Here is a 12,779-nt window from a genome sequence, read left to right as displayed (position 1 = left end):
GCTTGGCCCTGAATTGCAAAACCTTGTCTTGAATTCATATGAAATGACCAAGTTCATAAAAGAATAGCCAATCACACCCGCAGTTCATAATCGGATCCAATGCCATGATGCCATATGCTTGATTCTTGAGAACACCATGAAGAAGAACTTACCCAACACATGTGCCATGAACACCAACCTCTGAATTAATGATATTTATCTAAGAAATGAAATTGTACATGAATGTATATCGCATGAAGATGCAGATGAATTAAGGGTCAAAAGTCAGATGAAAATGGGAGGGCAAATTTTGGGTTATGACAGCTGCCCCTATTTAATCTTCTTGGACCCGAAGGTATGAATAGCAACAACTTTCAGACATTCGAGGTAAAATAGGATTAAATACCATAATAACCTAAAATTATCCTGTTGAGAATGAAGTGGATGTAATGTGAGGCAAGTGTATTAGTGGGCGCAAAAAGGCCCAAAAAGATTAAATAAGGGCACAAAAATCCCTAAAAAATGCAGGTGTAAACGGATAAAAAAGAATAAAAATTGGGCGCAAAAATGCCCAAAAAATTACAAAGGATGCACCAAAATGATCAGTGTGAAATAAACTTCTTGGAAACATAGAGATTTTGATCAAATTTTAAAATAAAAATTGACCGGTTAAAAGGCCCAAGCTAATCAAAATACGACCGAAAAAGAAGTCGAAAAAATAAAACGAGCATGCTAGGTTAGACTATGTTTACCTTAACCGGTAACAGATACTCTCCTATGTATGGTCTTCTGTCCAATAACTGGTAGTTGTAAATCCTATCTTTTTTTGGTAGTCTATCCTTGATATGTTTACCTTGACCGGTAACAGATATTCTCCCTGTTCTGCACAGTAATTGATAGATATAAATCTTATCTTCTTGTGGTTTAGCATCTTTGTTAAGCTTCCCAATAAGTGGCAGTTGATGACTCTTCCCTGTAGTTTATCCTTGATATGTTTACCGTAACCCGATAACATATATTCTTCCTTTGGTCTTCTACCTAGTAACTGGTAGATGTAAATCCTATGTTTGGTCTTTTACCCAGTAACAGGTAGTTGTAAATCCTACTTTTTATTTTCCCCAGTAGGCTATGCTTACCCAGTAACCGGTAACAAATGTCCCTCTACCCGAGTGTATTGTTTTCCTACCCAGTAACAGGTAGTAGATAATATATCTCTTTTACTTTTGTGCTGAAGTTTTTCTTCCCAATAGAGTCTGGATTCGTATTTCTTTGTGAAATCGAATTTCCTTTTAAACGGTTGGGTATTTTAGATTCGTTCTGATTTACGCCTTTTCCCAGTGGAGGTTTCCTGTTGTATTATGTTATTCTGATACATGCAGTTTTTCTTCCCCAGACCGAGTCTTTCCATTGATTTATTTTCGTGGAAATCCCCTCGTGTCTCCAGCAGTTTTTAAGTCGTAGTCTGGCCTACGCATAACTTTTGATCCTCAAAGTATTTGTCCCCTCAGTGAGTTTTCCTTACGGAACGCATTGTGCTCCTATGGTCTTTCAGTCTCTCCCAGATTATTTTCCTTTGTGGAAATACATCCCCCACAAAGAATATTTTGCATTCATATCATATGCATCATGAGGTCTCTTAGGGACAAAATTTTGTTTCTTGTTGTTGTTATTTAAGTCCATTCTACCACGTTGATACAAAGATTTTAACCTTCACGTCCCCGGATAGAATGACCTTAAATAGGGGCAGCTGTAAGACCCCAATTTTAACCCCTAAGACCTCATGTCATCGCATAGCTTTGCATTGGCATTGGGACCACATCTTGGTATCCTCCCCATCTATCATTCATTGGATTTGCGTTGGGAGATATAACCAAGTATATTTGATTGTATCATACTCTTTTTCTTTGTTTACTAATAAAAAATACAAAAATATGTCTAGTGTAGCTTTATTTCTTTTGTAGGTAATGTGTGTGCTCATCTGTGCCTCATCAAGCTCACAACAATGGTTTGAAACCCTCAATGCAAGGGATCAAGTTAGAAAAAGTCCACATTGGCTCTAAACATCATATATGGATCCCTGTGTTCTTTATTTGTCATTTTTATCAAGAATTCATCAAGAGTTTGAAGCTTGTTTGTCAAGGAAGCCCTAATTCATTTGGGTATCTTGTGTGTCTTCCTCAGTAAGTTTCTTTAACAATTGGTCAAATATATCAAGGGATACTTCATTTTTCATCATCATAAGAATATATGATCCTCCATGAGCCCCAAAGAGCAAAGGAACTTCAAGTGTGCAAGTTGGTTCAAGGAGGTTGACCAGAAAAGTCAACTGGTCAAATCTAGGGTTCCCTAGACCCTATCTCCTACATTGTTTGTCATATGAAAATGATTTTAAGAGAAACATTACTCTTTATGACATTCCAAACAAATTTCAAGTTGGCATCAAGATATAATTTTGCTTGGAAGTTCATCTTTATGGTGAAAGATTATAGGTCATTTTGTTTGTGCCGTAGATAGAAGGTCAACTTCCAAGAACCATAACTTCCTCAATTTGTATGATATGAAGATTATCCAAGTTTCATTATCAATTTCAAGATGTCTTATCCAACTTTTCTTCTTTGAGAAAGATCAAATTCCATTTGCAAGGGCATGTACCAAGAGGAAACATTATAGGTCCATTTTGGTCCTCATCGTTGAATAAGCAATTTTCCTCAACTTCTAAAATCCATAACACCATCATGAAAACTCCAAATGGTGTCAATTTTTTTTTTATCAAATTGAAGATAATTTAAATATATACAAATTTGTAGAAGGAACCAAAGTCATTTGAAGCTCATATCAAAAGTTATTCAAGGTAGAAAAAGGGTTCATTTGACTTTTAACTTAGAAAATTTCTAAGTATGTTTGATTCTTCCAACTTTAAGGTCAGAATTCACCATGTTCCAAGCTAAAAATTTAAAAAGTCCCAACATCAAAGTTGTTTCCCATAATGGTAGATTTCAAAAGAGTCCAAGATCACTTAATTTGGATTAGAATTAGAGGACTTCCTCATAGATTCTTTTCATGGCTTAATTTAGCAACTTTTGAACTCAATTGTTGTACAACCTCGCATGGCCTCATGTAATGAAATCAGTATAATTTTGGTACGAATTTGAGTGGATTGCAATGATCATTTGGGCCTAAACACATGCCCATGCACATGAAATTGCTTTTTTTGGTTCAAACTTTGAATGGTGTAGAAATAAATTGCTTTGCCTATAAATTGAAGTGCATTGCCTCAGATTGAAGGGGGACCTTTGCCCAAGTTGTGCCAATCAATTCCATAACCTCAGAACATAGAATACCTTGAGAATTTCACTTGAAATCGAGCTCTTGTTCAACTTTTGTTTGTGAGCAAGAACTCCAATGATTCATTGCCATTTTGATCCCATTCAACTCCTGCAAGCAAGAGGAAGAGGAACCAAGTCGAAATGCATCAAGAATTGACCTCCAAAGCTGCTACCCGAAGGTGAGTTTTCTCAATTTTCAACTCTTTGACTCTCTCTTATTTCTTAAGACCTTGGCTCAATTTGTGGATGATTGAAGTCCTACTAATGTAGGCAATGTTCCTGAGTTGTTTTGAGGTCGAATCGAAGCAACTCAAGTTTGGTACCTCAACTTTCAACTTCACTTTTCTGATTATAGAGTGAGAGTTTGAAGAATTGGAGGTCATATTCAGATTCCTTGCATTTTTCTCTTTAAAATGGTATATGATCCATTCTTTTTTGTAAACTTTTGATTTGACCAGTCCGGCGAAGCTAGCCGGAGAAGATGATCGGAGCTAGGGCTCCGGTGGTGTGTTGGTTCATCCCACACCCTCAAATCTTCAGGCCATGTTCTAATCTGATCTGTCCCTTTTAAATACCAAACGTGTACACGCGTTGACTGCAGTGCACCATGGAACGCGCACGCTTGACCATCAGTTCAATTAATGAGGGAGATCTGATGGCCCTTGTTTTTTTCCAGATTTATTTTATTTTCCAAATTAATTTTTAATTAGCATTTTCTTACAAAATTCATTATAATTTCATTTTTAATCCAAAAATTATGGGACCACCACCAAAATTTCACAATAATCTTCTCTTCTCATTTCTGATTTAAAAATAATTTTTGGATTAAGCTTGATATTTTAAATGATTTTTTTTTGTTTTTTTAATTATTTTAATTGATTTTTAAATAGTTTTGAATTTAAAAAAATGCCAAAAAAATTAGTCAATGGTCCTTTGACCTTGTTTGACATATGATAAATCCTTTGGCCACTTCTTTGATGATTTGAAGGGATTTTACGTTTTTGACCTTCTAAAATTTATTTTCTTCATTTTAAAAATTGATTTAAATTGTTTTAATTGCTTTATTGTTTTGTTGAGCTATTTTATTGACTTTGTGTTGACTCAACTTTTGTTTGACCTTGGTCTTTATTGAATTGGACTTTGATTTGGTCAATACCATTGGACTTAGGGGGTTGATGAAGTTTGAACTTCATCCCTTAAGATGAATGGATGGTATTGATCAAGTGAGGTTCATCCCATGACCAATTTGAGATCTTTTTCACTTCATCTCTCCATCTTCATCTCACTTTCTTCCCCAATCTTTGCTTGGCCAATGATTTCTCATAGATCAAAATGCTAGTTGATTCATCAATGACCTTGTGTCAGATGAATCAACAGGAGTTTGATTGAGATAGGTACATCCCCTCTTATTTTTGCGTTGGTATGCTTTAGGAGCTTGGTCTTGATACCTTGTCTTTAGGATGCATTGACACCAATATTATTATTGACCGACCTCAGATAGTTGTGACTTCTACAAAAGTCCAATTACGATTGCTTAACATATCACTAAATTTGTCCCGAAGGCAATAGCATTTTTGTAAGTGAGATTATAAGTCTCCTATTCCTCATGGTATTGTGTGAAGATTTTGCTCCTTTTCCATTTGTGAGAGCTAGTGGCATACTTTTTGATTTATCCAAGTTGGAGCCCTTCTAATGAATGAGACATGTGTTCATATCTTCATGCTTGTGAGTGGATGGTTGAGCGTTCTCCAAAAAATGGCTAAAAATAATCTTTTCCTCTTCCACTAACATTCACTAAAATCTCTTTATATTGACTTTATTTTAGTGTCATTTACTTTAATGCAATTGAAGTTTTTGCACTTTATCATTCAGTGTCATTTACATTCATGCAATTTGTTTATACTTCATTTTCATTTTGATCACTTGAGCCATATTTTGCGCTTGTATTATATGTGTGCTTGTAATCTTGTTTTGTTTGTGGTCTTAGGACCTTAAAACACTTAATAAAAACAAAAAATCCTAAAAAATACACTGGTGGTCTGTTGGACCTCTGTCTGTGACTTGATTTGGATCTTTGGACTTAGAGTAGACAACATCCCTAAGCTATGGAAGGAACTTGGCCAATGCCATTAACTTTGAGATCAAGAACCTTAGTCAATTCCATTCATCTGATACAAGCTTGAGGAACTCCTTTGGGTTTATCTGATACACTTTTTATCTTGGTCTAAATTGTTATTTTGATCTTATTGTTATCATTTGATGTTCTCTCTGTGAATATGTTTCAAGGGACTTTTCATCTGTTACATCAAAAGGACATTGAAGACTGCTTGCTTGGATGTTTGGTTATCTTTATTTGATACCATTTGGTCTTCTTATTAATTTCTTGGATGATTATGGCTTTGTTGTTTGACAATCCAAAGGAAATGAGTTTCTATCTGACATTATTGTCTTGTGGATGCTTCCCATGAGTTAGATCTTTTCAACTCTAAACTTTTAAATCTTGTCTAGGATAGTTCTTCATCTCCTCCTTCTTCTTTAATTTCAAAATTTCCCTCTCATTTTCAAAATCTTCTTTGCTTATGCTTTCCAACTTAGACTTATTTTAATGAGTAGAAACCTTGGCCTTATGCCATTGATTTTCAAACTATTTTCTTAATCAAACTTGTAAATGAACTTAATCATATTGACTTTACTTTCAGAAAGATAAAAAAGAACTAACAACCTCATATAATCCTTTTGGCTATTTTGTGTCATTTGCCTTTAAAGCTTTTTCAAGAAAAAACATTTAGATTTGAGTTATCTTTGATTGGAATATAATTCTCTCATTCCATGATATGTTAAGTGTAAGACTTTCCATTTATTAGGCGTTAGTGACATACTTGTTAATTGAATCCAAGTTGGAGCCCTCCCTCTTAAATGTTGTAAAGCCCTCATTATCGGTGGATGTTTGGTTGAGTATTCTCCCATTGATAACAAAAGATCTTTAAGCTTTTGTTAAAACCAACACATCCATCTTTGAATTTTTTACCATAAACTACGAGATTTTGATCCCTCATTTTTATGTTGGTACGTAGGCATAAGAATAAGACCAAAAGTCTTAACAAACACAAAAATGTAAATAATGAATTCTTTTCGCATCCCCTCATTCTATTTTTAAACAAATATGTTTTTCAACCAAAACACTTACACACAAAAAGGGCTCCCTAGGAGTACCTAGGACACTTTGGATGTTAATACCTTCCCTCTATGTAACCAACCCCCTTATCTGTAATCTCTGACATTTTATTAGTTTTGATTTGAAAACTTCTTATCTTTGGGTTTTGTTCGTACTTTTGCTCTTTTCTTTTGGAAATAATAAAAGTGCGGTGGTGATTCTGATTTTATTGACGTTGAGTTAACCAATAACTCAGTGGTCATGAATTTACCGTTACACTATGCCCTGATGATCATTGCCAAAATTGCTATCGGTTGACGTGACGCTCACGTTTGTACTATCTTGAGGACGACGGTTGAGGCAATCAGTGATGGAAATGTATATGTTGCCTAAGTTATTTTTATCATGGTCCCACAGTTGGGATCAATTGTATTTATTGAAAGTATAATAGTTGTGTGCGTGTTTGTGTAAGTGTGTGTGTGAGAGAGCTCTCTGACGTAGGGATTATGAGAGAGTCTATGTGTTTCTCTTAGGAATTATTCGTGAAAAGATTAAATCTAGTGAGATTTTTTACTTCTTTTGTTGGTTTGAACTATCAACTAACCATATTTCTTCTCAAAATCTCTTTGAAGGCCAAAGATCACTTACATAAATAACGAGTTTGATGCATTCCATCTAAATGTTTCAGCTTGAAGAGGAGTGTTGAAATGTACCTCTTATTAACAAGTTTTGACAGAAGATATGAATTTGTACTCGTCGAATCTCTTTAAAAATCATATTAATATTTAACAAAAGAGAGTGAGAGTAAGTAACAGAAGATGACACAATTACAGACATCATTATTTAACTTTAACTGAAAGTAATGTTTTGAGAACTAAGGTTGTCTTTGCTTTTAAAAACAAAAAAGCAAGAAAAACAATGGTTACTATGAAACAAAATAAGTTCCACCAAACATGAAATGGACACTTGTTTAATTTTTATATGCTAATGTCACATCCATTTAGAACTGTTTATGTTCACATCACTGCACCTTATCTGTAATCCAATTTAAATTTATTTTGTTTGTTTCATAAATCAAATTCAGACACAGTTGAACAACGTGGTTCACTGCATAGATGCATCTTTTTCCACTTTTTGTTCTCTTTTGACATAAGATGGATTTAATATTAGTAACTATTGTAGACAACTTTACTATTTGAAAGAACAAAGAATAAAGAGAATAGCATCTTTGCTCGTTTTTTAGAAGAAAAAAGGCAAGTTTGTATAAGTGGAAAAATTGTATAGTGAGAATAGTTTCTTGAATTTCAACACATTTTTGGAGTGTTATGTTGTGGGGTAGCATAGCATAGCACTACACTAATAATAATGTGAGTTAGTGAGTGAATAGCGAAAGATTAAGAAAGGTAAAGTTTGATTTGAACAAGGAAAAGGAAAGAAGATGAAAATAGAGGAGTTGGATTATGTGTTGGTGCCTGTTGGTATGTTGGTGTTGTTAATGTATCATGTTTGGCTTCTCTATGCTATAATCCGACAGCCATCTATCACTGTTATTGGTTTGAATGCTCAGACTCGTTATCAATGGATTCTTTTCATGATGTCTGTCAGTAATCTCTCTCTCCTTTTGCTAGCTTATATTTGTCTGTTGATATGTTGTGATGTCTTTAGATATCTTGCACGTTCACGCAGTCAGCACATCAGTAGTATTCGTTGGATCGAGACCAGATCTAGACCGTCTAATCTCGATTCAACGTCTACCAATGTAATGACCTTGTGAGATTGTTGAGTACGAGTTTCATTTTCTTAGACATATCTAACTTCTAAGTGCATGTTTGTCTTTGAATTGACAATGAATTTGACAGAATCGCAGTGTATCGAAATATGCGCTAACTAATGAAGATGTTTTCATAACTATCTCTATTGTCTGCATATGTTGTTTTGATCGTAACAAGCTCTCTTTTGTTGTTGCACATAATGTTTGTTTTCAGGATCCATTGAAAAACGGTGTTTTGGCGGTTCAAACAATTCGCAACAATATAATGGCGTCTACTCTTCTCGCTACAACAGCAATCACACTAAGTTCACTTATTGGAGTTTTTGCAAGCAATGACTCAGAAACCAAACTAGTCTATGGCAACAAAAGTTCTCTAAACTCGTCGATAAAACGGCTCTCTATATCGCTATGTTTCCTTGTCGCATTTCTATGTAATATGCAATCGATAAGATACTATGCACATGTGAGTTTCTTAATCACCACACCGGCAATCAAAGGCAAAAAGGACTTCATTGAATACGTTGCGAGAACATTGAACCGCGGAAGTTATTCTTGGTCTCTCGGCTTAAGGGCTTTCTACTTGTCAATTCCCCTTGTCCTATGGATTTATGGTCCTATACCTATGTTTGTTTGTTCTTGCTTCACATCATTTCTTTTGTACTTCTTGGATACAACAACTCAAATCACAAGAGATCTTCACAATAAGTCTTTTAGAGATAAGGAAACTACTACTCAGGAAGTGGATGCAGCAGCATAGGTTCATATTTATATATATATATATGTAACTGTTATTCAACTTGAATGTAACTATCAACTATGATACTTTTCATTCGTTTAACTTAGCATTTTGGAATTTAGATTTAAAGCTATATAAATTTTGCAATAGTATATGGTATGAAAATATAATTATTGTATGATATTTATTGATAACATGCCTTATATATTAGGGGTGAGGGTGGGCAAAGTAGGAGGTGGGTCAGAAATCTTATCTTGACTCGGTCCACTAAAAAACGGAGCGGACCTAAAGGGCCCTGTCAGTGATAAAGTCAAAAAGCGGCAAAAAAGTCTTGTTTATTCCGTTTAGATCCGTGCCCGTCGTATAACGTGGTGGGACGGACAAAATAGAAGGGTGTGCCATATATCTAAGTTCGACTAGTTAAACAGACGAGTCTGATCCATTTTGCAGTCCCTGATTTTGAGGGAGATGATTTCAACGATATATATTTTATGCGTAACGGTAGAGATTAATCTTTTGAACTGGATAAGATCGTAGGATATGATTAAGCACTATCAATTTTTTTTGTTAGGTTAATAGATAGGAATGACACATATTATGAAGAAAATATTATGAGATCAGGCATATGGTATGTAATAAGGATAGTTGAACTTCATAAACATTGGCAGGTTGGATGTATTATAACCTTGAAGTCAATGATTGGAGAAGTGATAAGAAACATTTAACTAGTACTACTTTGTTTGAATGTCATTGTCAGAAATAGAATGATGTGTAACAGTACTATTGAAAATTTCTATGACCATGACAATTAACAATAAGAATGATGGCAAAGAAAAAAAATATCTGTCGTGAATGTAGAATGGATATTAACCTTGATGGTGACTGAATCACCTGTATCTCTCTGAACTAACAGCTCATAGATAGAAAGTGGCGTATTGAATTTTGCAACGTGCATTCAGTACCTTACATTTCCTTATCAATCATGTAGTACTCTAAGTTGAAGTTGAAGAGACACATGCACATGATGATATTGAATCATAATTGGTTACTTATCATATCAACAACCGCCGAGCCAATCCGCATCTGAAAAGTACTAAATTTTGTCACATCCATATGTTAATAATGCTACATCAAATACAGGAGTTGTCTTTTTCTTATTTGTTTAGCTTGATTCATACGTAATGTCAAGTGGACAAAGGGCAGGGTGCGGAGTTGCCCTTGCGTTTGTCTCAATTATATATTCTATAACATTGGAATTTTAATAGTGTGCAATTTAGAACAAATTAATAAGACGAACCTATAATTGTTCTATAATCGTAGACGTGTATAATTTGTTCGAACTGTGTAACCAAAGTGCTTATGTGTTGTCTCTATTTTAATTTGTATTTACTGTTATAACATTGTGTTAAACTTATGAATTTTCAAAGCTAAACTTCAAAGTTATATGACATAACATGTTATTTCTATCTCTTTCTTAACAAAGTTTTATGGTTTCTAAGATTATGTTTTTGTGGTTTAACTGGAAGATTTTGGTGGCTAGCACGCAATACATAACACAGTTTTCTTTGGTTTTTATCAAAAAAGATATTTTAAGGCATGTTGTTTATGTACAAATGTAAGTTAGAAATTTAATATTGTCTAGAAAAGTGGAAATTTAGTGCTTTATAAGTGAGATAACTCATCTATCATATACTTTAAGATTTTGGATGAATATGTGGTGTCTCTCATTTGGTGATTGCTCTTGACCCAATGTGGATGCTTTCCATTGTAATCCAACATGCTCAACAAATTTCTTCATTGGTGATGTCAATTTTGCTCAACAAACTTCTTCATTGGGGATGTTAATTTACTCATCAACCATCATATTGCTCCCTCCGAGTTTGAATCATTCTTCAGCAAAAGCAATGCTTGAACATTGACCAAGTCAATAACTTGGATTCACCTTTGCTAAATTGTCTTTCGAAGAAACTTTATCAACCACAATCTCCTCGACCATGTTTCTAATGAAGGAAAAACATATATCATTTGTTTTTCCTCTCATGATACACTTTATGATTTATCAAATGAATTGCACTTTGATTATCACAAAGTATTTTCATACATTGTTGAGTTATTTCTAACTCTTGAATCTTACTTCTTAATCAAATGACTTCCTTTATCTCTTTACCTATGACATTGTACTACACTTGAGTTGTAGATGATGACATGACTGATTGTTGATTTTCTTTCCAACTAGTAATTGTTCCAAATAATGTAAACATAAAACCTTACAATGATTTTTCAAGTGTCCACATTTCAGCATAGTCTACATCTACATATTCTTCAAAAATATCTTTCTTTAAAATTGTCTTTGTGTACTTCAACCCATTCTTCAATAAACCTTCAAATATCTCTACACCCACTTCAAAGCTTCCCAATGAACTTGTTGTGAAAATGATGCCCAAGAAACAAAGAATGGTTGGTTTCTTTATCAGCAAGAAAACCATAAAGTAAAGGGAAAAAAAGAGAAGAAAGAGAGAGACAATTCAAAGTGGTATAAAATCTTGGACTCATGATTCAATTACACATTAGGGAACAATGTTTACAATTGAATCTCAACCACGCCACTTTCTTCCTTTATTAGAATTATTGAGAAGTGAAGTCTAGTATGTTATTTATAAGGAAACTAAAATCCTAACTTTCAACTAACATATTACACAATTTGGCTAACACACATGCCCAATTTGACATGTTAACAACCTAACATATTTCGACAGCTACACTAGCTCTTCGACTTCGATAGAGTTTGCTACAACACTAGATTATAACCCATAAGCTACAAATATCCACCTTGAAACAAACTTCAAACCATGGAACCCACTAGTTGTCATCATGCAGTTCTATTAGCTGCATACAGTGGAAAAACTTGCAACTTGGCAATGTATTGGTGATCATATCAGCAACATTGTCATGATTCGAAATCTTCAGCACTTGAACTTCTCCATGCTCAATTATTTCTCTGATAAAATGCAGCCTCACATCAATGTATTTGGTGGCTCATGATAAACTGAATTCTTCGACAGGTGTATTACATTTTGGATGTCACATTTAAAAGTGATTGATTGACCTTGAAATTTTAGCTCCTTAGTAAAACCTTCAAGCCACAATGCTTCTTTCACAGCTTCGGTGAGGGAGATATATTCCGCTTTCCAACTGATTGTTGTGCCAAACATAGTGAATACATATCCAGAAATAGTTTTTCTAGAATTCATACAACCTGCATAATCAGAGTCGACAAATCCTTTGATTTCTACTTTGATATAATCACCATAGGCTCCACTACAAATCAAGATTCTACTTAGAGATCCATTTATGTACCTTAGGATCCACTTTAATGTTTGTCAATTCTCCTTCACAGGATTGGCCATATACCTTCTTATAAGGCTCACTATGTACGTTATGTTTGGCCTCGTACATACCATATCATACATCAAAGAACCTACTATACTAGGATATGGAATGTTATTCATATAGGCTCTTTCAAATTTAGTACTAGGACTTTGAGTTTTAGTTAGCTTGAAATAAGGATTAGTCGGTGTTACAACAAGATTTAAATTTGACATACCGAATTTGTCGAGAATAGGTATGTCTCTTGAGATAAGCATAACCTTGACTGTCTTTTATCTCTCTAGATGTCAATCCCAAGAATTTTGGAGGCAGCTCCCAGATCCTTCATGTCGAACTCATTATCTAGTATAATCTTCACCTTCATAACATCATCGACACTATTGCTTGCTATGAGGATGTCAGCTACATAAAGCAACAAAATAACAA

General features: G+C 34.3%; 1 protein-coding gene across 2 annotated transcripts; it reads left to right on the top strand.

The window, feature by feature from the left end:
* The first annotated feature begins 7,533 nt into the window (after nucleotides 1-7,533).
* LOC127100623 (uncharacterized) lies at nucleotides 7,534-9,115 on the top strand. Of its 2 annotated transcripts, none has more exons than XM_051037862.1 (2): nucleotides 7,534-8,055; nucleotides 8,445-9,115. In XM_051037862.1, exons 1-2 carry the CDS (start codon nucleotides 8,038-8,040, stop codon nucleotides 8,985-8,987), a joined length of 561 nt encoding a protein of 186 aa, XP_050893819.1. In that variant the 5' UTR covers nucleotides 7,534-8,037; the 3' UTR covers nucleotides 8,988-9,115. The 2 variants fall into 2 exon arrangements, with proteins under 2 accessions (XP_050893819.1, XP_050893818.1); XM_051037861.1 differs by having other exon boundaries at nucleotides 7,536-8,059.
* The last annotated feature ends 3,664 nt before the right edge of the window (nucleotides 9,116-12,779 follow it).

The sequence above is a fragment of the Lathyrus oleraceus genome, chromosome 7, assembly GCF_024323335.1.
Source record: "Lathyrus oleraceus cultivar Zhongwan6 chromosome 7, CAAS_Psat_ZW6_1.0, whole genome shotgun sequence".
Classification (NCBI taxonomy): Eukaryota; Viridiplantae; Streptophyta; class Magnoliopsida; order Fabales; family Fabaceae; genus Lathyrus; species Lathyrus oleraceus.
The sequence above is the reverse complement of the archived record's forward strand: the minus strand, read 5'-3'. Positions and strand labels throughout refer to the sequence as shown.